The sequence below is a fragment of the Sphaeramia orbicularis genome, chromosome 16 (genome assembly GCF_902148855.1).
Source record: "Sphaeramia orbicularis chromosome 16, fSphaOr1.1, whole genome shotgun sequence".
NCBI lineage: Eukaryota > Metazoa > Chordata > Actinopteri > Kurtiformes > Apogonidae > Sphaeramia > Sphaeramia orbicularis.
The window spans coordinates 19,318,388-19,345,335 of NC_043972.1; the positions used below are offsets into that span (position 1 = coordinate 19,318,388).

The 26,948-nt window shown below is 37.5% G+C and overlaps 1 protein-coding gene across 1 annotated transcript in view; it reads right to left on the minus strand.

Annotated features, from left to right (window-relative positions):
• gabbr1a (gamma-aminobutyric acid (GABA) B receptor, 1a) overlaps window positions 1-26,948 on the minus strand; it is a 213,993-nt gene that overhangs the window by 18,001 nt on the left and 169,044 nt on the right. The window contains exons 18-21 of the mRNA XM_030157135.1: window positions 20,143-20,259; window positions 18,644-18,754; window positions 11,735-11,828; window positions 7,026-7,153 (exon numbers count right to left, since the gene is read on the minus strand). Coding sequence (XP_030012995.1) covers window positions 7,026-7,153; window positions 11,735-11,828; window positions 18,644-18,754; window positions 20,143-20,259 — 450 coding nt within the window. The remainder of the gene's footprint in view (window positions 1-7,025; window positions 7,154-11,734; window positions 11,829-18,643; window positions 18,755-20,142; window positions 20,260-26,948) is intronic.

The following is a 26,948-nucleotide window of genomic DNA, read 5'->3' on the forward strand; positions in this document are numbered from 1 at the left end:
AGGGAATCTGCACTGCTAGATCTTATTAACTTTTAAAAAGAAAAGAAGCATCTTAATCAGATTATAGCTCAAACAAACATTATGAAGTAAAGGAGTTTGTCATTTATTTGTGCATCACAAATTACAAATTTACATGTAAAAAAAACAAACAAAAAAACCTGCGGGAATCACATTTGTTTCTAAAAAAGTTGGCAATCACTGGTGGCGATTATATATAATGAGGTAATTACACAGTTTCTGACCCTAAAGTATCCTGTTGTTCACATGAGCTGTGTTTCCATATAATTGTCAAGTGAATCTGAAGAGAACTTTGTGAACCTGAGTCTCACAAAAAACAGAAAAAAAGGATATTTCCATTAACTGATTTAGAGTGAATGAACAAGGCTGCATGGTGTCAGAGGCTGGAGACAAAAGCTTTATGGCTGTAATTACCAGAGTAGAACCAGTCAAGCACTCTGTTCTTGTTTTCCATCAAAAATGGCTGTGGAGTTTTGGACATGCCCCAATATCACTACCTATTGGACTCAAACTTTAGAGGCTTTGTCTAAATTTTTTAACAGACAGCTCCCTTCAGACCAGTGGTTCCTAACCTTTTTTGGCTCATGACTCCATTTTAACATCACAAATTTCTGGCGACCCCAGACATTCAAAACGGAGACAGTTTTTTGGGTTTTTTTTTGCTAAAATTAATTTATTTTTGATCATGTAACAGTTTGCTGTACTATGTTGCAAATAAACGTTAATTTTAGATGATATTTAGTCTATATAAAGTATATTATTATGGACGGAGGCAGAAAAGCCAGGTGTAGATTACTGCACAAAGTGAGAATTTTATTTTCCTTGGTCAGGATATGTACAGTCAGTCCAGCTTGGATTTACAAGGCTGACAATTAATACTGAGAAAACAATAACTCAAACTATGAATTATGAAAGAGCTGCAGCATCTGAAACTGACCACAATGTGAACAACTGATGTGTGGATTTGTTACTGGTATTATTTGTTATAGGTATTATTTGTGCGAACGTGGTATACGATATTTTATTCATGCTTTCTTAAATTCATCATTTCATAGGTCTTATGTATTTCATTATTGTGTTTTTTTTTTTTGTAGTTTTGTTCGTTTTGTTTTTTTTCTCTCTTCTGCCCAGTTTACTCAGTTCTGGTTGTAGTTACTGTTACCACTATAATTGTCTCCATGGTTGCTACTGTTTGTATTGCTGATACTTTCTTGTGAGGGTCTTCGCCACCTTCTTCTCTCTTGTTCTCTCCCCTTCTTCTACCCCCCCCATGTCAGGTCCGGCCAGGTCAGGTTGAAATGTGGTTCAACAAAACTCATAATAAACACAGCAGAATATCAAAGGGCGCTTCATATACTTTATGAAGTTACCCTTGACAAAGCAAATTTGTTAAGCACCAAAAGGAACCAGACTACCATTTTGCTGTTAGGACGCTGGACAAGACAAGTAGAAAAAAAAAAAAAAAAAAGTAGTGTGAGATACTCCCTGGCAAAATGTCCAAATAAAAGAGGATACACAAGCAAAGGTGTCAGAAAAATGGGCAATGATGACTGGGAGTACAGTTGGTGTCGGCTGCTGCCTTATTGGTATAGACAGCCGCTTGTCAGCCAGCTGAGCCCATTAAAAGGACAAAAAAAAAAAAAGAAACCGACCACAATGAACATTTGACAGATAAACAGTACCACAGTGCTTCAGTTTCAGCTACAGAGTTTGTCATGTCTTTAATGTATTGGGACTGTCTCTCTCAACTCACCATATAGTTTTTTTTATTAGTAATTATTCTTTTTATTTTAATCAATTACAAGAAATTTCAGGTGACCCTATTTGAATTCCAGGCGACCCCACATGGGGTCCCGACCCCAAAGTTGAAAACAGGAGTAGACCTTAGTACTAAACAGTGTTGTTTTGAGGTTTGTGACACTACTGCCCAGAAGCCTTATTTTGTTAAACTGCAACAAAAATCCTCCAACTCATCAGGCTCTGTTGAAAGACAACACATACATTTGGAGAAAATCTAATTTTCACTAAAAGATAATGTAAAGTTATTTTACTCAGTTTGGCAGCCCTTTATAGATTACTTTAATATTAAGTAAGTCTGGGCAGCCCCCCCCCCCCCACACACACACTTTTTTTTTTTTTTTTTTTTTTTTTTTTAAATGTGTGTGCGTACATGTGAGTGTAGGTGTAGTCTTCTTGTTCTCACATCACATATACTGGATACTGTATATGACTTTTTATATTATCATTGTTCTAATTTCAGTAAAAGATTTTTTTTTTTTTTAAATGGCTGTGGAATAGTCTGGTCTCATCCCCCCATGTTACCTTCTGTTACTACCAGGTAATAGACCAAATATAAAGATGGACGTTGTAACCTCCTATGTGAAAATGAAGCCAAAATCCTGCTGTAACAGAAGCCGCCATGTTGACATGTGACACAATTTGTGCAGCAGAGACAGGACGATATGACATCTGCCTGACAACCACCTAACTGGTTTCTGGATGCATGTGATAGTCAATACACATGTCAGTCATCCATTTTTATGACATGCTATCTTCATGATTTCCCCAGCTCTATTTTTTGTTCCATGTTTTCTGCCAGGTTTTTCATGACTTCCTTGTCCTCTGTGTTGTCCCACTTCAGTACACCCTGTCCTGTCTCCATCAGTCTCCTCCTTCCTGGTCTCACCTTCTCCCCTACAGTCTCCAGACCATTATCTAAATATACCAATGACCTTAATTTTATTTCCCCTCCAGTACGTCATCATCTACATCCATATATGCCCATCCTCTATTCCTTATGTTTCCCCTTGTGTTTCTGTTTCTGGACTTTGACACAGTCTTTTCACTTGGCCTTCGATATTAGTTTAGCTTTTATTTAATAAATCCTTTTAGTCCTCGCATCTGAGTTTGCATCTGGGTCCTCCACTCTTTGCAAACCTGACAAAAATAATGAACAAGACAAAAAGATTACAGTCACCTTTGAGACATTATACTGTGTATTTGAAGGTTTTTTGGTTTGTTTTAATTCTATAATATTACATTGACTGGCATTGACATGTTTTTGGGGAGTGGTCACTCTCTCCATCCGTCCATCCATCCATCCATCCATCCATTGTTATTCCATTCCATTTCATTTTAATTTGTCTAAGTGAGTGTGAAAGAAAGAAAGAAAAAAAAGATAAAAAGAAAAGATAGATAGAAAGAAAGAAAAGAAAGCAATCCATACATTCATCTATCGTTATTCCATTCTATTTTAATGTGTCTAAATGAGTGTGGAAGAAATCCAGCCATCCATCCATCATTATTTTCTCTTAATGTGTTTGAGTGTGAAAGAAAGATAGAAAGAAAAGAAAGAAAGAAAGAAATCCATCCATCAATTATATTTTATTTTAATCTAAGTGTGAAAGAAAGAAAGATAGAAAGAGAAGAAAGAAAGCAATCCATCCATCCATCCATCATCCATCCATCCATCCATCCATCATTCTATTCTATTTTATTGTGTCTAAATAAGTGTGAAAGAAAGAAAAAAGAAAGAAAGAAAGTAGAGTATAAAGAAAAAAAACCAAGACACAAAGAAAGAACCTGTTGAAAGAAATAAAAGCAATAAAGTATCAGAAGAAAAGAAAAAATACCTGTCTGTCCATCTGTATTAGGTAGTATGTTCTATAAAATGTGCAGTTAAAAACAAACACATAAAACATTTTTCTTCTGTTGATTAAAAGACAGAAACGTCAGCTGAAGTGACAGAAACACCTTTTTCACCTCCAGACGTTTTACATCCATTTGAAACTTACACTGTGTCAGAAATGTCAGCAAATGGCAGTGGGTGTTTGTCTAAAGTGGCTAAAATGAGCATAATGGCAGCTATTTGAATGGAAAGTGCATCCTAGGTGCTGCCGTTTAAGATGATTCACTTGCTATTAAGAGCCACTGGAAAAAAAAAAAAAAAAAAAAAACTATGATGGTTGACATGCCACTGTACTTTAGCGCTCAAATGGATACCTTTACCTGGAACTGGGCGAGGTAATAGCACTATACACAGCTCTGCGTATGTGATCTCAAACACACATAAGATAACAATCTACCATTTCCTCTCTTTGCATATCCCCAGTGCTACAGCGCTGTAGAGCATTCAGGTACACAATAAAACTGTACTTTAGGTGCAGGAAAAGTGTGCTGCTTACTATACTTTATAGATTTTATTCATTTATTCCACCTGGAAGTCCAATTGAGAAAAAGTTTCCATTTTACAAGAGCTATGAGTGCTAGTATCACAGCAGCACAGCATCAAAATGTATGATTCATTCGAAGCAAGCTACTTTTGCTGGCAGCAATACGATTTGGACAGAAACGTGTCCGGGGATCTGCATGTTATAGAATAAAATCTCAAGGCACACTTGTGGAAAAGCCTGAATATTTTACCAAAAGCGTATTTCTGTCTCATTGTACCCCTATCGGTAATCCCAGCGTTTCATACTATATCATCAATATGTGATGCTCTGTGTAGATACCGTTGTGACCATAGTGAACTTCCTCCAGGGATGAAAAAACATTTTACTTGAGCCTGACTCTGAAATCCGACTAGCTGACAATCATCAGTGAACATTTTTTTTAATCTTTTATAAGAGCCAAGGAAATATTTTAATGAGATGTGCTGTCAGGTTGAACCAGTTATCGACTCAAATAAGAAAAATACCCCAACAGAGGCGTGAAAGGAGGATTAGGTTATCTATGAATCCCATTAACTGTTATCAACAAGTTCCCCCAAGAGGATGGCGCTTTTAAAATGTCTTCAAACACTGGTTTAAATTATGCAAAAAACACTGGATTATGTAATAACTTGACGAAATGCAATACGTTTTCACTTCATTCCGCAAGAACCAAAGTTATTATTGTTAATGAAAACTAGCAAAATAATGAAAACTAGGTCCGAAAAAAAAAAAAAAAAATTATATTCAGTCAAGTAAAAAATTAAACGAAGTTTAAACAGAAATATGAATGAGCTGAAACTGTAAAGAATGAGAGAAATGCCTTTTGTTGTTTGCGGTTTTATCATTGTTTTTCGACTGGATATAAAATAAATCAGCATGAAACCTCTTGTGCTTAACACATCATGATATTACTCATCTGTGTTGTAAAAGCGTTCTGTACATTTTCAGTATATAATAGTGATGTGTGTTGAATACGTTTTTGAATCCCTGACAAATAATTGTAATAATAAACTGTAGTGGAATTTTTTTGTTCCCTTTAGACATTTATTCTGCATTTTATGGTCGAGAAATCTGGTCTGTGCACTGGCAGTTAACAGTTTTGGGTCCTAATTCAGGAGGCTCGTTTTGCAATATAGCATAATACTTACTGAAAAAGCAAACTTGAGTCCTTAAAGGGGTCATATTTTGCTAAACTCACTTTTATTAATCTTTCGTTCATTTATTTTTGTATTTGGACCCTAACAGTTCAAAAAGTTTGAATTTGAACCCTCCAGGTGCTGCAAAGGTATCTTTATTTTCACTTTGGCAAAAATCAAGTGGATTTCTACAACCCGATTCAAATCCTTCATTTGTTACGTCTATAACTCGTTATGTTACGACATTTACACATATAAGGTCAAGACCTCTGACGAACATTTCTCCGAGTACGACATAATTGTTTGTCAGCAGCAGCAGTTGTAGTCCATGCTGGAAATATGTCCAAACTTCAAGCCAATTATCTAAAATGTTCAGTTGTTGGTTGTATTAATGAACATAAGTGGCTGAACAGAACAGAGCAGCACAGCCAACAACCTCGAGGGGGTGGGGCCTGAAGTGGCTCATTTGCATTTAAAGGGCCAGCGCTCAAAACAACCTTTCTGGTGTCATTACTCAGAAATAGGGTTGAAGATGGACCTGTGGAGTTGAATTAATGAAGAATTCAGGCCCAAGCGTAGCATTTACAGTTTATGTAGACCACAGGGAAATGTTTGAAAATGCATAATTTCATTTTTTAAAAAAAACAAAATATCACTCCTTTAAGGTGAGTAAAACCTCTGAAGATGGTGAGAAGGACGGCATGCATTGCAGCTATAGTGAGGAACATTGTTCTGTCCTCCAATAGGCTCAATAGTTATCTGTAAGTAATGGGATATTTACAGTGACGTGACGAGTAAAAAACAATTTGCAATTACTGCAAATAGAGCACAATTGTAAACAGGAAAAAAACTGAAGTAAACCTAAAGAAACCCACTTTAAAACAATTAAAATTAAACAAATATTGACAATAAAAAGCATCAATCAATTGCATTTTGTAATATTAACATCTTTGAATACATTTCTCTGCATTTGTACTTCATTTGTACATATTGTGGCTGTTATCATGAAATATGACAGCTGTACTTTTAGCAGCTCAATCAGCTGAACAGTGAAAAACCTGATGCTTTCCGATGACATTTTTGTGGTGCTCTGTCAGAAGACCTTGCAGTGACCAACCTTGCAAGAGATTAAAGCGTAAATGAGTTTTTCAGGTCCACTTTTGACATGAAGTCCCTGAGTCTGGCTGTATTCACATAAATATGATAAAAAGTTGACCCTCTGATCTGAAGTCCCTGAAATTGGTTGCATTTGCGAGATAAATACAATAAAAATCGGACCTGGTACCGTGAAATTTAATTTACTTCAATTGGGAAGAAAAAATAGAACTTGTAAAGGTGAAAAAGTTTTGTCACATTCTAACATAATATGGTGTTTTTACATAATGAGCTGTTTCACTGGTAAAACATGATAAAAACCAGGAAGCAGGTTATGAACACCATAAATCTGTGCATCCAGACGAAGTAATCACACAGGCAGCGGTATTGATTAACTCCCAGCAGATACACAACAGCCATTTTGTGCCATGGGACACTAAAAACCTGATTTATTTTCACTTGAACATGCTACACCGTGCTCTTTGCAGAGGAAGCAGTAAAGCATGCAGCGCGGTCCGGAGGCACAAGTTTAAGTGTGACAGTGTCGTTTCTTTTTCGGACTCACAGCTACGTTGTAAATAGCCATCCCCACGGCGCGGTGGTCATTGATCTTCTCGGTGGAGACAGACTTGGTCTCGTAAGCCAGAAATATGCCCAGCAGCAGGAGCAGACCCTTGTAGCCGTAAACCACACCTACAGAGGAAAAGAGGCAGAGAAAGACGATGAAACACTGGAGGCACAGGATCCCCAGCCTTGTTTGCATTCATTAAAATACGGATGTTTTTAAGGCAGTGATAATGAAAGTAACGAGGAGTCACCACATACTGTGACTCTATTACTGCAGCGTCGACAAGATCTTAACATGGCATCTCAGCGCACAGCCGGTGTGACTGATTATCTGCTTTTACTAACATCGATAAACACACGAAAGCACATTCGCTATTCACGTTTATTAGTGTTTTAGTTGCATGTGTGCTCAGTTTACTGTGCTGTGGGAAGAGGCAAAGTGTTTTTAATAAAAGCACTTTGGGCTTTTAAAGTGAAGAGGGAGATATATTCTTGTTTGTTGCACATTAAAAAATACAACTGTTATTAAAGATAAAACATAAAAACACAACATAAAATAAAAAGATTCTTGTATGCATACAAATAACTACATGTCCACCATAACCATACTACAGGGTGTGTAAAAAAAAAAAGTAGACTCCCAGAAAAAAACATACAGCATAACAACATAACATAAAACCAAAATGTGACATTTTGAAAATCTGGTCAAGGGTCAAAACACAGTAATGTCCTGTCAGAGAGCGAACTTTAATTGATTGCCATTCCAACATTTATTTCAATATAAAGTAGCTCCTTGTTTTGGATAATCCCTTATGGTCTAACTAAAGCAAAAATGAACTTAAAAGTAAAAATGTGGGTCATTTAGCAACACTAATCTGTAAAATTGTCTTTAAAATATCCCGTCAGAGAGATCTCAAATATCGTGTTTTGACCCTCATATGTGTTTATTGACCATGTAAATCTCCTTTAATTGACACCAGTGTCCTGGGTCAGTTTTCACGCTTCAGTGAACAACGCTAATTTGAATTGTGCAAAATAAAAGTCTTTTTGCGCGTGGAAGAGTAAGGGTTAATATGAGATCTGTCGCCATGGATGACAAGTTCCACTGGTCTTTTACTTTAACTGATTGCCATTCCAACGTTTATTTCAATATAAAGTAGCTCCTTATTTTGGACAATCCCTTATGGTCCAACTAAAGCAAGAATGAATTTAAAAGTAAAAATGTGAGTCATTTAGCAACACTAATCTGTAAAATTGTCTCTAAAATGTCCCGTCAGAGAGATTTCAAACACCGTGTTTTGACCCTCATATGTGTTTATTGACCATTTAATTCTCCTTTGATTGACACCAGTGTCCTGGGTCAGTTTTCAAGCTTCAGTGAACAACGCTAATTTGAATTGTGCAAAATAAAAGTCTTTTTGCACGTGGAAGAGTAAGGGTTAATATGAGATCTGTCGCCATGGATGACAAGTTCCACTGGTCTTTTACTTGGGTACATAAAACAGGAAAAAAATAACTACATTGTTTTTGCATTTATTGCCATTTTATCTGTTGCACTTTGGTAAAGGCATCCGGAACCAATTTCTTTGTAACTTGGAGTACAATGACAATAAAGCCTATTCTCATTCTCATTCTATTCTCACATGTTAAACCCCTACCACTGATACAAAGATTTCACACATCAGTGAGAAACTGGAAAATTCATAGCAAAATTTGTTCAGTGAGTTAAGATTTGGATTTACAGTTAAGGATTTTAATTGGAGGCACACATTTCCAGCACGTTTAGTCTTTCACATGGGCCCCGTTCCTTGCCATGCAAATTTGTGCCCTCCTCAACATATCTGCGTGGTTATTGGTCTGTTTCTAACAAATGAAATTACCAAGAGGGAACACCCAGATGATGCAAGGAATTACATAAGCTGACTGAAATATTTCTAATTTCAAATAGCTCAAAACAAGTTTAAAGAATCCTCATTAACAGCATTAACCCATGACAGACTCAAACCTGTCATCAATGTGAAATCTTTGCATCGATGGTAGGGGGTTAACATGTAATTATTTTTTTCCTGTTTTATGCATGTAGGTAAAAGACCAGTGGAACTTGTCATCCATGGCGACAGATCCCATATTAACCTTTACGCTTCCATGCGCAAAAGACTTTTATTTTGCACAATTCAAATTAGCGTTGTTCACTGAAGCATGAAAACTGACCCAGGACACTGGTGCCAATCAAAGGAGAATTACATGGACAATAAACACATATGAGGGTCAAAACACAGTATTCGAAATCTCTCTGGTGGGACCTTTGAGAGACAATTTGATGGATTAGTGTTGCTAAATGACTCACATTTTTACTTTGAAATTTATTTTCGCTTTAGTTAGACCATAAGGGATTATCCAAAACAAGGAGCTACTTTATATTGAAATAAATGCTGGAATGGTTATTATTTTGCACAGTTCAAATTAGCGTTGTTCACTGAAGCATGAAAACAGACCCAGGACACCGGTGTCAATCAAGGGTCAATAAACACATATGATCAGATTTTCAAAATGTCTTTGCATTTTGGTTTTATGTTGTTTTTTCTGAGAGTCTACTTTTTCTGATACACTCTGTATAATTAGGACTGCAACTGTTTTCATTGTTTAATCTCTTGATTTTTTTTTTTTTTTCTTAGTTTAGTTTAGAATATGCAACAAGACAAAGCAATCTTACTTAGTCCTTAGAAATAAAACAGGTAGTAAGAAGTCATGGGAAAAAAACAACTTATACATATACATGACTTCATTTGCTCATTCGAAAAGGACTGTGAGGAAATATAATTTATTTAATCCCACCCCTTCTCTATATAACAGTCTATCCTTTAGCTTCCTATCAGCATAATATATGAAAAGTCAATTCCCTTAGATCTTTTCTAAGTAATTAACCTCACTTAATCATCTTCACATACACATACACCCATATTGACATACCAGAAAAATACATAAATAAATAAGTACATACACACATAAATCCTAGATTAGTTTACTGAATCAGTGATTAGTTGTTTGGTCTATAAATGTCAGAAAATGATTTTTAAAAATGCTGATGAGTGAGGACAGTTTACTAGTATTTCTTGCTAGCCTCAAGTAATTAATCATTTCAGAGGTCTCAGGTAAATTGGACAAGTCTGTGTTTTGTAAAATAAATTTCATTACAAATTACCTGCCCTACTTTAATCAAAATCTTTCACCTAATTTGAGGTGGGATATCCAATATTTTTTTTCTCTGTGCATTTATTTCATGGTTGATTTTAAAAAGTTTGAAGTTAAAGTTATTCAGGAGGCCCGTGTTGCATTAAAGTGTGAGTAACAACTGAAAATACATCTGAAATCCCTCAGAGGAGCGACACCTCAAAAGATGATGAGATGGATGAGATGCATGACAGCTACGGTGAAAAGCATTTTTCTGTCTTTCAACAGTTATCTGTAAATGGTGCTCATGAATGTGACCTCAGGGAATAATGCCGGTAAATATGAGTAAAAAGAAAACTTTGCTGATCCCATGTGATTGCACCACATGAAAAACGAGGGATTAATTTCTAAATCACCGTGGTTTACAGGTTATACTCATCTCAAACGAATAGGGCTAAAGACACATTTGTTTTCTTCTTTAACATGTGACTGAAACTACATCCACATTGAGGATAGTTATATTTCAGCAAAGTGGGTGGATATCAAGAGGTTTAAGGAGAGTGTTTTATACAACACTTCACCTGTAAACCTCCAAACAACTGTGTCTCCATTACCTTGACTCCTCCTGAATAAATTCCAACCTGTGCGCATGTATGTACTTTCGATTTTTTCCTCTTCAACTCATTATTCAGCAGGATAAGGAGGAACATAAGTGTCATGGGAAGTATTTCATTAACGCTAAACGCAGGAGCTGTTGTGTCACGGCTCTGATTAAAGAGCAGCAGCATGCTACCTAAAATCACACACTGGGGTTGGATTACACCACCTTTGTTCGGTTCACTGTAAACAGGCAAAGGCGGAATAATGAGGATTCTCTCGACTTAATGGTGATAGAGAAAATTCTTAGTCTAAAAAGGCCTTTTGAATGAAACTGTCATAGAGGTAGAAAGCCATGAATTGTAAAGCTAAAAGGTCAATTTTGTAGAAAACCACTCAGGACAAAGAAAAGAGAATTGCAAAGAAAAGAGAATATAACTGAAAGAGAGAAGCTGGGAATAAAAGGGAATCTGAGACTGAAGACGTTTGACACATCTTCAGACCGGCCATTGTTTCTTTATACCGCCTGATATTAAAGCACCAGCTTTTCTTCTCTGAGAAAGGAAATGCTATGGGGCAATGGCCCAGTTTGTGACCCACATTATTATTTGAATTTCAGCACCATTATACTTTCATAAGAAAGACAGCAGAGAGAAAGAGAGACATACGGACAGAGAAAGAGAAAGACTGACTGCGTGGGCTGAGAAAAAAAAAAAAAAAAAAAAGAAGAGAGGAATGAAATGTTAAAAGGGTGGGGGCTGTGAGGGGGCTGCGATATGAGGACTGTTTAATTCAGAGTGAATGGCAGTGACATGTGCAAGTGTGCATATGTGGTAGCATATGTGTCAGAAGATATTCCAAACCAGAGCAGGGCAGAGTGATAAAGAGACAGATTGAGATAAAAAAGGAAAAAAAAAAAAGAAGCGAGAGGACAGATACCGAGCCACGTGTTCATCTTCTCTGAGCTGCAGTGCTCCAACAAGGGCTGAATCAGGACATCCAAATCTTCTTTAGGGGCCTCTTTGGTGAACTTCTACTCATAGGAAGAAGAAGGAAGAAGAGAAAAGAAGGGATAAAAGAGGGAGGGAGAAAGGGAGAGATAATAAGAAATGATGAGACAGCAACACACTGGGGATGGAGGCAGGACTGCACCGTAAGCACAAGCCTAACTGACTGTGTGGTTGATCCCCTCGGGTAAAGAGGTCGTCTTCCACAAGTGAGTTATAGATGGCTGAATTAATAGTATCAGATATTCAATAAATATGAAATATAGCTATTCAGAAAGTCCATATTAGCCTTTACTGGAGATAAAAGTCAAAGTGCAGAACTTAGAACATCACAAAGCCACATTTTCACTCCTTCTTACATTTACTACACACCACAGAACAATGAAATGTTGTTAATTCATGCATTTTGAAGTTGATCTTGAACATAAATATTAGCTGTTCATGTTACAGATGTGTGAATAGCAGTTATATGCACAGGCAATGTGCTTATCTGCAGATAGGACAGGATGGGTAATGAAAATTAACATTCTGATTAATAGCGGATGGGTTGAGGGTGTGAAGTAATACATGATTAATGAGGGAAACATGAATTACATTGTTAGAAAATGTGAACATATTGTTTTCTCCTAAGGGGGCAGTTTTTATTCTCAATAGTTAAGTCACAGACATGAACTAAATTGCCATCTTCCTTCATCCTAAGCTCAATTTTTTTTTTTTTTCATGTTATACGGCCATGATTTGTGTGCAGTCTCTCAAAATGGCATCGTGATAACATATATGTCAATAACTACGATTCGATTTGGACATTTATCCTCGATATGGACCCATCTAATATCTTATCATGCAGAGGAAATGGTAGATTTTGATGATTAAATTTCAGATGGCACCAGCAGGAAAATATTTGCACCAAAGTAAACATGTAGTAAAAAAAAAAAAAAAAAAAAAAAAACTCTACTGAAAGTCTTTGCTGCATTTTAATGTCATTTTCAGATGCCAGGGATTTTCCTTCTCTGTCAAATATTTCGACATCCTTTTTAGAATGTTCTTGTCAGATGCTAAAGGGTTTATGGTGCCATAATCTCCTTATTTCTTCACAAACCTTAACAAATGCAAGTTTCTGATTTAACAATACATGTGGAATTAAAAAGATAATCAGTAAATTATAACTTTTAATACATCGGCATACATCTGTCATCACTTGTTGTTGTTTCACCTTAGTATTTTTTAAGAATTTCATGCTAAACTCCCAGTAACTGCATGACATTTAGTTATGTAAAGTCATATCTAATATACATATGGTTTTTCCATCATGTGTCATCTCTACATGCAGTAACTTTAAAAATCTGAGCCTAAAAATAGCAAAGAACCTATTTATTCCATTCTCATTTTCAGGATATCCTCTGTGTGGTGCATTGTCAAATTTTAATCTGCCATAAATATAAATATTGATTAATAAGATCAATATAGTATATATTACCATTAGTTTGCAGGTTATTTTAAAACTTATTGCACTTTCCTCGTCTGCTGATTATGTCTCATCTGCGTTTAGCTCCTGTAACATACAATGATTTCATGTCTACATGTGAACTGCCTTTTTCATTCCTCTGAAGTGTCCTCTGTCTATTTACATTATCTATGCTTCACTTCTTGCCATTTGAGCCATTCTTTTTTTATCTTATCCTTCATCTTTGTCCTTTTTTTTCCCATTTCTGTCTGCATTCCCCTGAACCAGCTTTGGATGTTGTTGTTTTATTGATGTTTTAATGGCTAATTTAACTTCTGGCCGAGGGGCAACCATTGAAAATTAGTCATTTGATGAATTTGCACTGTCTTAAAATAAATAAACAAATAAAATAAACTGTTCAAAGACACCGTTTTATAAATGGTCTATCTTTTATGAGTTTCATGGTTTCGTCTCGGCTGTTTTACAACAAAAACTCCACAGGGCACCTTCTCTTCTGTTAAATCATCCCTCAGAGCTAGAATGTGCGGCTAAGAAATACTGGATGTGGCAGGAGTTTAGTGATCTCAATCACCTGAGTGGTTACCATGGTGATGGTGAGAGGTAATCTCTTGAATTATGTTGTGCATATTCATTGATGGATATATGGGTACATTTCTGTGCATCCATCCCCTATTGTTATTATACTGGTTTGTTCTGTTTTTTTCTTGACTTTCTTCTTTATTTAAACTGAGACTCTAACAACAGAAGGAGGAGCGAACTGTACAAAGAAAACAAAGAAAAATATTGATTAGTGATTTTAGGCTATAAATACCCTTGATTGGGCTGTCTAATAGAGATTAACATGGAATTCAGAGCTGAATTCCTCCCCATTCGGTACACAATGTGTGTTACCAGCAAGGCAAGGCAGACAGAAGCCTCTGCTGAATGTGCTGAGGTAAAATATATGTCACTTGTTTTTAAATAAACCCAAAAATACAGCAATGTCTAAAGCTCCTTATACTGTTTTTAGAACTGAAATTTCAGCTCTCGTTAAGACTCTAAGGCTTAGCTGGAGGTAAAGCAACATGTAGAATAGGACATTTTTGTCTATGTTTAGATGTAAAACCTGTCTAATGGAGTTTTTACAGAGACAAGGTCTTTACACACCTGACATTCTTTTTTATGTTACAACCCATAGGCGGGTTTATATCTTTGTGGGTGTGTGTATATGTCTGTGTGTGAGCGGATTATGTTTTGCAGGTGTGCAGCCTAAAGTCATCCACGGATTGGACCAGCCAGCCAGAGGCGGACCATATATGTAACAGAATCTGGGGCGGTCCTCCACTTCCAACCCCATGTGTCTTCGCCTTCTTTTTGTTCGTGAATGTAGCAGTAGAGGTGAGCTGCTGATTTCTTTGCCTTGTTTTCTCCTGTTTTCCGTAAGTTGGCAGGTCAGACTTTGTATTTTCTGTTCCTTTTCTTTTCCAGATCAGCTTCGCTTCTTTAGTTAGTAAAGTTATGTTTGTTATTTTGGCTTTGGCCCACCCCAAAGACCAAACTGCCATTCTGTTCGAGTTTTGTATTATATGTCTTTGTATTATGTTGTAAATAAATCGCATGTTTAAGTGCACAACCCACGTCCTGGGGGTCTCTCTGTGGCTTGGGAGTGAGGGAAAGAGGGTGGTTCATTCATGCTATGCCCTAAGGTCCCCTAGCTGGGGCATAACAGATTACAAATCAAAACTTTTTTTCAAACAGCTGTTCAAGTCGTGAGTACTTTCACATAAAACCTGGACATTTCATACCAACATTAGATAGATAGAGGCTACAGATGAGACTCCAGGTGATGTTGAATCCATTACTATTTCTATTGAATGGCCTGGTATGAGTATATTGGAATCTTTTATTGGAAAAAGTGTCACAAATATGACCATCAGTGAAAATAGCTTTAATGCAGGGGTCTCAAACTCATTTTCTTTCAGGGGCCACATTCAGCCCAATTTGATCTCAAGCGGGCTGGACCAGTAAAATGATAGCATAATAACCTATAAATAATGACAACTCCAAATTTTTGTCTTTGTTTTAGTGCAAAAAAACCCAATTAAATTATGAAAATACTTACTTTATAAACTATCGAAAAAAACAAAACAAAACATGTAAATAACCTGAAAAAACTGAAATTTAAATTAAAAAATTAAGAAAATTGAGTGCAATTTTAACAGTATTATGCCTCAACTTATAATTTCTACATGTGCATTATGGATCGGATCTACAAAGACACTAAACACTTAGTAACAGGCAGAAAATAGTTAAAATTGTGCTTAATTTTCTTCAGACATTTCATATTTGTTCAGGTTATTCACATTTTATTGTTACAGGACAGTTTGTAAATGTAAATATTTCCATAATTTAATGTTATTTTTTTGCACTAAAACAGAAAAAATTTGAAGTTTGTATTATTTATAGGCAGAATGTAATATTATTTTTCTCACATCAAATCGAGAAGAAAATATGGAGTCATTATTTCTTGCAGGTTATTATTATATTATTTTACTGTAGATCAAATTGGTCTGTATGTGGAACCTGAACTAAAATGAGTTCACCAGCCTTGACTGTGCAATTTTTGCACTTTGTTAATTCATCCCACAGGCCAGATTGGAACCTTTGGCAGGCCGCATTTAGCCCCCGGGCCGCATGTTTGAGACCCCTGCTTTAATGCAATATATTTGTGGGGTAAATATTTATTTTGTCTCCTTTTCAGACAGATCATCAATATATGTCCAAACGTTTCAGACAATATTAAGCATGCCATTCAACTATTTTACACATAACATTGCAGTATGGATAGTATTGATTGATTCATAGCATTACTGTTGCTAGGCTAGTCTCTTTTATGGTGATCCTCTAGCATCCGTCTGCACTAAAAGTGTTCAGCTGGTGCAGAAGTCTATGTAATGTGTATGCTGCTGAGGTTGCAGATGTCTAAGCAGTAAACCTATTATTACACAGATGTTTTGCAGAAGCTACAATACAAAACAAAAAATTAGATATCTTTTATGTGAATATATTCACAACGATACTATGGTGAAACATACTCAGCTATGTCAGTCCCATAGTCTTAATAGGAAACGCTACAGCTGTTAGAGATGTATGCACAGTTGGAAGACGTGGAGTGGTGTTTACTTCATTAATGAGAACATTTATTTCATGTTTCGTCTAGCTACTGTTTAAATATGCAGCAATTTTATTTTAGTTAAATAACTTCAATAAAAGCCATCACACCAGACTCTCAGCTCTCCAGAAACCTAAGAAAAACACTGTTAATTTGGTTATAACTCGCCTGCATTTTACAAGAGGTGAGAAAAATTATGATTCAGATTTTGATTCTGTCTCAAAAGATTTCCCAGCTCTTGTTGGAAGTTGGATATTCGACTGACATTGAGTTCAAAAGACCTCAGTCAGTGGCCACCCATCTATCCTGTGTGCTGACAATGTTAATACCCTGCTACACACATACTCAAATAACAGGGGTTACATCAAGCCTACAGTGACTGCGTTTTATGTTCATTCATTAAAAAACGTGGCAATTGCAGTGAACAGAAGGTCTGCAGTGTTTTAAGCTCATTGATTTAATACGGAGTGACAGTGGGCTGCTGAGAACTGGGGTTACAACATTATTACAACAGTAGAAGACGCTCATGGTGCAGTCGTTTTGTTTATGTTCCTCTATTCATAAAAGTGGCAAAAAAAAAGTGATGTCTGCATGCAGTGAACATGAGCATCTTTCATGTTTGCCTTGGTCACCATCTCTACCGACTTTAGAAACTTACAGACAAAAACAAAGAGCTTCCATCATTATTACGTGATACTTCTGTCAGTGCTGTTATTGCAACATGCAGTTAGAATTTGGAATGTAGACGGATAAGCCAGTCAGTACAATACACACTATAATGAAGCCTGGAAAGGACTAAAAGCATCATGTCCACGCCACATTGGACTTTTTTTAAATAGCCATTTTCCTCAACACCCTTTTTTGACCTCTGTTAGAAAATATTTCTGTCACACTAGAACACTGAAAATGACCCCAAACTGCAGCAAGCCATAGTTAGTGTTAGCTGTGGACACTGTGAGCCTTTCAAATCACAATAATGGTTACTATTAATTTTGCATGCAGCAGATACAGAGGCTTTAGCTTGTCATGATGTTGAGTAGAAACAACAAGTTAACTTATAAGCTTAACTTAAAGGTAATAATTTGGGTTGTTGAAGCACTTTCTACTCTATAATATATAGTGTGTTCATTCTGTAATCTGTTCTTCACCACAACATAGGAACGTGTGTCCATCTCCAAACGTGTCAGTAATGACTGCAATCTACTATAGGCCACATTGGACTTTTTTTAAATAGCCATTTTACTCAACACCCTTTTTTGACCTCTGTTAGAAAATATTTTTGTCACACTAGAACACCAAAAATGACCCCAAACTGCAGCAAGCCATAGTTAGTGTTAGCTGTGGACACTGTGAGCCTTTCAACTCATAATAATGGTTACTATTCATTTTGCATGCAGCAGATACAGAGGCTTTAGACTGTCAAGATGTTGAGCAGAAACGACAAGTTAACTTATAAGCTTAACTTAAAGGTAATAGTTTGGGTTGTTGAAGCACATTCTACTCTATAATATATAGTGTATTCATTCTGTAATCTGTTCCTCACCACAACATAGGAACATGTGTCCATCTCCAAATGTGTCAATAATGACTGCAATCTACTATAGGCCATATTATGCCTTAAACACCTCTGTGACCTATATATATCCTATGTTTCTGCCATGGTTGTGTTTCAAACATAGACATATACAGGTGCAAGGTCACTGCACAAAGCAACAATATGCAGGTATAAACTGAGATGTGATGCCATTGTTTCTTCATCTCCTAATTTTCCCTGTCCACAGACTGTAGACACACACAAATCTCTATTTTAGAGTTATAAATTGCTGCTTTTGTGTGGATGACAGGCCGAAATGTAGATATAAATTTCGTTTTGCAAAATATCTGTATTAGTGTGGACAGGGTACTAAATCATGGGAGCTGAAAAATGATAAGCGATTCTGAAAATTTGGGATCCCAACAACCCTGCCAAGAAGCAAATGTAAAGATTTGAGCCATAAATTTTACAGTTACATTACAGCTCTTTACTGGGATTTGTACCGAGACATGATATGAATCCTCAGTTTAATTTCTGGTCTTTGAGCATGAGATGAATCAGAGCGAAAGAACATTTGCACAAATGAGGCCCAGTGTCTCTTTGCTGCGTTATTGACTGATGACGGCGGCTGCGGCATCTGTGCAAATGGGCGATGACACACAAATTATCTCATCTGTCTCTCGTACTCTACCTCGACCGTAATGTGCAGAGGATCCACAATCTGCCAGATCATGAGTGACAGGAAGTCGATAGCCAGCAGCACTCCAACTGTTGCGTAGAGTTTCCACGGCTCCAAGTGTTGCTGTGGGTTTAAACACACACACACAAACACACACAACAATCATCACTATCCAAGGGCATCACGAGCTAGTCCACAAACAAAGACAAACAACCAGGACAAATAATATGACAGGCGTCCTTGTGATTTCTGGATGACTGGGCACGAATTGTCTTTCAGAATGTGTGTGTGTATATATGTGTGTGTGTGTGTGGTTGTGTGTGTGTGTGTGTGTGTGTGTGTGTAAAAGTCAGTGTGTCCAAGTGTATTTTGAGAGCAGTGGGCGTTGTGCGTGTTTGTGTGCAGAAAGCAGCAGCAGCAGCTATATTTGTGCTGCCACCTGAAATCATCATTTATACACACATACACACACATTACGACAGTGTTTTTGTGTGGACGCTTTCCGACTCAACCAATATCAACTCTATTATTCTTAACTTAAGCTATTATGGGAGCAATACAGGCGTAACGGAAAAACAAGCTGCAAAAATGAGCTCTCCTCTTACTCAACCCTCTCGCTCCACACATCTTTTTTATTTTCGACCACGGCGGCTTTCTCCCAGCACCTCCAACATAGTAACAACCATTCAAGCATGCAATGGCTGAAACTGAGAAATAAAATAAAGAAGAAAACACATTACACACAGAGCCGGGCGCCTCTTCAGTTGATTCGCATGAAAAATGATTTGAGAAGTGTTCATTCTTCCCTCGATTTCTCAGAGTTTCTTTAAATACTCACACATAGCTCTCTGGCAAATTGCCCTTCTGTGGACATGAAGAGAGTTGAAAGTCAACCCGATTCGTTGTGCTTTGGCTCAAATAATAAACCCCCGGAAGGTTGGATTTCTGCATAGAACTTTAATACTCATCCATATTCATAAATATCCCATAAATGGCTTAATCTTATTCTTCTGATTAGGTCTTAGAAATTCCCACAACACATCACAGTCTGGCAGTATCTTTCTGGCTCCAGGATACACTATCGTTGAGAGGAGGCAGACGTACATACATAACACCAAACACATTTGCTCTTAAATGTATGAAAATGCAAAATAAATCTGATGACGTGGGCATTTGGCGTCTCAATTTCAATCTGTGCTCATGTGTAAAGTACAGTATCTATGTCGGTATGTGTCCACCACCCTCATCCCTGTACTCTCACTCTGACTCTCGGCAGTGAATGATGCCGAGCTGGCCTCTTAGAAGCTTATTCTACCAGAAAGCCCGCGAAGTTTCTAACTATTTTTTATCAGGCTGCACCACACATGCTGCGTGGCCTTGCCTCCCTTTTCCATTCCTTCTCTCCTCCCCTGAGATCGCTGAGAGGCTTATCCTCCCTCCCTCACTTCCTCCCACCCTGCCTGACTGACTGCCTGCCTCCCTGTCTGTCGACCTCCATCCATCCTCCGTACCTTCTTCTTCTCCTTCTTCTCGTCCTTCTTTGTGAAGAGAGTGTGGACCCACCAGATCTTGGTGAACATGCTGCCGTACGCCAGACTGAAGCCGAGGCCGAGCAGCCAAAGTCGGAACTGGAGGAGACGAGAGAACAGGAGGAAAGGATGTTAGAGGTGGTGGTAAAGATGATAGGAGACGGCAAAAGGAGACAAGATTGGACTGTAGGTGACAGGACAAGGGTGAGGAGAAAATAAGGGAAAAAGAAGAAGGCTAGAGGAGATAAGAAGATGGGAAATGAGGTGAGGAAAAGGAAAGAGATAAACACACAAAGTGGAGTTCGACAGCAAAACAGGACAGTTGAACGCAAGCAAGTGAGAAAAGTAAACACGACTTTATTTATTATAAGATATTTCACTCCAGGTGGAAGCACAATGTGCTCCACAAACTGTGAAGTATAAGCTGCAGCCACACAAAACTGGACCAAAAGTGCAGAGATTCTCTTTTATTAAGTGCCAAGAAGAAATGCGGAAAAAAGAAAAAAGGAAAGGGACACATAAGGAAAGGGAAAAGGTAAGGCCAAAGAAAAGGGCAATGATAGCAAAGAGGCAAGGAAGAGACATGAATACAATGGAAAGGGAAAGAAAAGGATGTAATGAATAAATAAAGCGAGGAAATGACAGTAAAAGGAAAGGAAAGGGCAAGGGACAGACAGGAAAAGGGAGAGGAAAATGAAAACAAAGGAACCACACAGAGGACGGATCTGACAGGAAAGGAAAGGGAAATAGAAGAAGGTGGAAAAGGGCAGGGAAAGGAAAAGCAAGATAAACGGGAAGAGGCAAGGAAGTGGCAAGAATCCAAAGGAAAAAAGGAAAGAGTAAAAGGAAAAGAAATGAACAGAGAGAAAGAAAAGACAATATATGGGGAAAGGAAAGGAAAGGAAAATAGAAGAAGGTGGATATTGGCAGGGAAAGGAAAAGCAAGACAAATGGGAAGAGGCAAGGAAGTGGCAAGAATCCAAAGGAAAAAAGGAAAGAGTAAAAGGAAAAGAAATGAAAAGAAAAGAAAAGAAAAGAAAAAGAAAAAAAAGGAAAGGAGTAGTGGAAAGAAAACTTATGGGGAAAGGAAAGGAAAGGAAAGGAAAGGAAAGGAAAGGAAAGGAAAGGAAAGGAAAGGAAAGGAAAGGAAAGGAAAGAAAAGAAAAGAAAAGAAAAGAAAAGAAAAGAAAAGAAAAGAAAAAAGAAAAGAAAAGAGAAGAAAAAGAAAAAAGGAAAGGAGTAAGTGTGAAGGCATTAACAGAAACCAGAGAGGAGAAGGAGACAGAAACAGTGAAGGTGAGATAGTCAAGGTGGGTGATGCAAAAAAGGTAGATGATAAGACAAGATGCAGAGTGCAACCAAGAGAGGCAGAGAGAGATAAAGTGGGTTTGAGGAGATGTGGAGATTGCAGAAACATAAAAATGAGTCAGAGCTGAAGGTCAGAGGAGACAGAAAGAGGAAAACCGGACAGAGACAAAGAGCAGGAAAATGACAGAATTGGAAATCTCCCCCTCACCTTCACAACACAAAGACTCAACGGGTGACAGAGAAATACTCCCACCCCTCATTAGTGCAGGGCTTCCATCGCCTCTGCTGTTCTGGCTCTAGCTGATCCGGTGTGAGCCACCGAGTGCCAGAATACTTTCAAATACTTCACAAATATCTGTGTTGAGCCAGTGTACTTGATCACCCATAAAGTGTACGTGTTTAAAATCCTGAAGCGTCCACTGATTGGTTTGCAGGTGTCAGTTCAACAGAGGCAGAGGATTTTCAATTATCAGGGCATCATGACTAAAATCAGCTGCAATTTCATATTGGCGAAACTGACTGATGTAATGGAACACTATGAAATATTTGTGGCAGAAAGCATCATCTACAGATAACAGCCTCTTATCTTATTTTTTCCGATGCTAACATATACATATTGTTACCTGATTTAAATATTATGGTCTTTTCATGTGGTTGACTGTTGATGGCACCAAATCCCCTTTGTCAACAATAGGTTTAAAGGGGCTATCTATATTATAAAAGCTAAGTGGCCCCTGTGTATGTGTGTGTGTGTGTGTGTGTCTGCTTTATAACTGAAAAACTGGAGAGAACTAGCCTTTGCCTTTTGCAGTACTTATATATTTTGGGTCATGGATCAGACAGGCCAAAACAGCTTATTGATACGGCCAATACTTTTTGAGTTATGAGTTGTTTTTAACATTACAATGGGCTTACAGGTGGCCTGCAGATAAGTCCATTCACAGCTGCAAATGGGGAGAGGGGCGCTGGATCTGGATCAACGGAATCACTGGGTCACAACGGGAGAACCAGGTTCGGCTGTGATCACACACTAACAAGGTCGGTCTGGTTCTTACTGTGGCCTGGTTCCACTCCGCCGATCCCCGATCAGACCCGGCCTGTTAACATTTCCCTCCGGACCACCCCCGCTCACTGTAACATGGTGACGGACCATTCTGTGCAGACTCTGATGAGATGGACCGGAGTTGAGTGGATCCGAACACAGAACAACAGTGGGTCGCAATAAAAAAATCACATGCAGTTCTGCGTAAAAGTCCACGTCGATGTCAATACAAAACTAAATGAGGGCCATTCTATTTCTTCCTAATCTGTGTGTTACAGCAGTTAGATTAGTCAAGTTATCAAGTAATGTGAATGTGATGACATCTTACAGAAATGATGTAAAGACCTTTCAAACACATATAGAAGGTAACTATGAATGCATTCTTTCCTGTTACTTTTGATTTCAATACAAAACAAAATGAGGGCCATTATATTTTTCGTAATCTGTGTGTTACACCAATATGCTTAGCTCTGCTCCCCATTTTATCAACTCTACTGCTTCTAGAACCTGTGGATTCCCACGGGTCAAGGCGCTAGTATGTACTATTTCTACTTTGAATTATTTTTTAGAATTACCTAAAAATATGGTTAGATTGAATAAATGAAAAAGTTCTGCCAAAAATGCCACTATATTGGATTGTAAAGATATGAATCAACTTCATTTACAGTGCTGGGTGGATTTACATGACCACTAGAGGGAGTAGTGAGTAACTCAGTGTCCACTCACAGTAGAGAATCACTACAAAACAACATTTTAGAGTCAAAGAAAGTGATAAAAGCTAGAAACAATATCCATGGTTTCACCAGTGGACACAGCTCTGAATGAAAAGAATGGATTTTTAGGATGGAATGGCACCGTTTCTTTTACACAGCTGAGTTTCATTATGAGGCTTATGAAGGTATAAAGTTATTATGGGATGTTATCATTTCTGAGTTGTCATTTGTTGAATCCACAGTTCAGACTCAACTGTGACAGTTCTGACTTGGTTTGTTCAATTCCAAATAGATCTTTAGCGCAGTTATTGAAAATCCAAACTGAACTGAAAAATGAGGTGATTTGTGGTTTTACTTTGGCTGTTTTCTGTCTAAAAACAGAACTATCATGTAAACTATCAGCTGATGCAGCATGTGAAGATTTTAAGACGTAGTGTGATCGGGCCTTTGTTGTTGCTGGACCCAGATTATGGAACAACCTGCCTTTGTATATTAGACAGGCCTCCTCGTTGCCCATTTTTAAATCTCTTAAAACCCACCTGTTCTCCTTGACTTTTTAACACTCTTGCAATGTTGACATTTTGTTTTGGTTTTCATATTTTAACTTGTTTTATTTATTTGATTTTATCGTTTCTTAATGCTTTTATTAAGTTTCTTTATTGTGCTTTTAGTCTTCTGTACAGCACTTTGGTCCACTGTGGTTGTTTTAAAGTGATTTATAATAAAGTTGGATTGGATTTGGAGTGACTTAAAATAAGTGCCTATGAGTTTTAATTTAAAGAAGAAAGCTTGAGGACACCAGAATACAGATGGGTGGAAACTGAGCTTTAAACTCTATTCATTGAGTGATGCAGTCTGTGGACACACAGTGTTAATGTTACTTGCAGCTATTTCATTACAATGAAATGAATCAGTGTATAAATGAATGTGATATGGATTAGTGCTATTATACTGAGCTACCTCTAAGTGAAAGGTTGTGAAAATTTAGAGCAATATACGGCAAAGGGCTTTGTTATTGTTTAAATTGAAAGATGCTTTGCTGCATGTATTAACTGTCTGATAGTATCTTTTAACAGTTGATTACATTGTCTTACTTTCCATGGTGCGTGTCTAGTTTTGTTTAAAGTTTGTCTGAATAATACTGTCTTATATAATTTTTTTCCCACCATCGTGTTGCTCTTTCTGATTTTACTCTGCTGTGTCTGTGCTAATTTTGAATGTCATTCTGTTGTTTTACTGGCAAATTCAACATCTGGCCAAGGGATATCAATTGAAACACACTGACACATACGGTATTATTGACTGATGAGCACTGAACCTGAATAAATAAACAGATAAAGCTGTATGATCTGAAATCCGAGGAGAAAATTGCCATAATTGTGTGCTGTCTAAAGCTGAACAGTGATCGATAATTACAGCTAAATTTACGACCTACCCGAATGAAAACAAAGTCAGCTCTCAGGGGTACATTTTCTACACCTGAAAACAGAGTCCGCAAGGGGGTAACATTCTTGTTTCCTCTCAGATCACTTGAATTACAAGATACTGAAAGGTAATCATTGAATTTTTGAAACTGAAAAAAGCGTCACTTTCATTATTTTAAATCATTACAGCCATTTTTTCATTTTCTACAAGTTAACATGTTACTGTAATCACATTAGATTTTTAGTAACACAGACTTTTAACAGCTTACTTTTCCTATATTCAATCACATTACAAAGGCTGATCATTATGTAACTTTCATTACAAAAGGTTGTCAATCACCTGCAAAAATGGTGAATACAAAAAAACAGCCAAAGTGCCTTCTCATGGATGCTTTATTCAGGTGAGAGAACTAAATTGTCAGTAACGTCTACTTTTTTCGAGGTGGGATATTTGCACATTAGTCCAATTTTGTTGCATGAACGGACAAGAATGTCAGAGTGCAAACTGTGCCCAGAAACAGCTATCCATGGTGAACACAACACCAGATCTGCCAAAGCACCTGTGAAAGCATTATGCAAAAAATAAAACTGGAAGTGAAAAACCTCCAGACCCAGAAAGATCAAGCTGAGCCGACCCCAACCGAGCAGCAAAACGTTGATTTACAACAGGCAATAAAAGCAGAGATGAAAACACCTGTGGCATAAAAGACAGAACTGGGATATGCTTTTCTTTTAGGATATGGATATGTGCAGATATATGTAAGGTTTACTGTTGTTTAATGTAATGATGATGAAGTGAGCAATGACTTTTTTGAGTTACAATTAGGGCTGTCAAAATTAATGCTTTAACACAGATTAATCCATCATCATGATTAATCTGATTAACAATTTTAATGCAATTAACCCATCTGCAGCACAGAATGACTCTGCCAATGACGTCTCTGCCAACACATTTCAGCAGTTTGTCCAAGTAGAGTTATCATCACACATACACAAATGGGCTGGTAGTGACAGGCAGCAGAACCAACCCATAAAGATGGAAGACGCTAAACAGCACATTGGCCCTCTGGATGGAAATATAAGTGCAAAAAAAATAAGATGGAACAGTTGTTTCAAGTTGTTTTGTTGAAACTGCTGAAGGTGTTTAATAAAAATGCATACTTAGCACCATTAAAAATTCACAATCCGAACATGTGGTGTAATTTCCAGATCTGATTTGCTCAGGTGCCTATTTTGTATATGTTGCTCGCAAGATGAGTAACACAGTTAACAGCTGTATTTTTTTCATTTCTGACACACGTGAGGTCAGCGTTTAGACCAGGGGTGGCCAACCCTGGTCCTGAAGAGCCACAATCCTGCATGTTTCAGATGTATCCCTCTTCCAGCACACCTGACAATCGTTATCAGGCTTCTGCAGAGCTTGATGATTGGCTTATCATTTGAATCAGGTGTGTTGGAAGAGGGATACATCTTAAACATGCAGGATTGTGGCTCTCCAGGACCAGGGTTGGCCACCCCTGGTTTAGACTAATCCCTTAATGTTGGACATTGAGTCGAATCTCTTGTACAGAGTCACGCTTGACTGGTAACTTTAGGTGTGGTCAATAGCCGATACAAAGGCAGCTTAAAATGCCACGACTTATGACACAACAGACAGAACATGCCATTGGCATGTTACGAGCAGGTCTGAGCTGTGGTGTAGTCGCTTGCCATCTGCGCTGTATAGTCAGTCGTCTGAGTGCTAGATCGGATAGGATCCCCCAGGACAGTTACATGCGTCGTCACTGTACTGTTTGTTTGGCAGCCAGAGGTGGACACACCCGATATTGAATGATTACACTTTCAATTTCTGAGTACCTGTATTCAGTGACTGAATAAACATGTTAAGCTGATAAAAATTTGTCCACAATCTATTCTCTAATGACCAATGCTTCCCTCTTTAATGTGAAGGTAACCCCAAACCAATTAATAATTTTAACAATTTTAATTTTAATAATTTTACTCCGCAGATCACAATCTGCGGAGTAAAATCGTGTAACAAATTGTGTGTGGAGATAAAACAAATAGCAAACATAATTCAGTTTAAAAAAAGATATGAAGAAATGATTCTTGAGAGGTACAGTATTTAATAATGACAATGAGGCCTGTTTGTTTATGGATGATGTACTGATAAATATGCTGTAATTCTTGAAGAAAATGGTTGAATTGTTGAGTCTGTTTGTATGACTGTACTGCCATGATCATATTGTTGTGCGTAATTCAGTTACTGCATTAAGTATTTGTTTTGTAGTATTTGTTCGA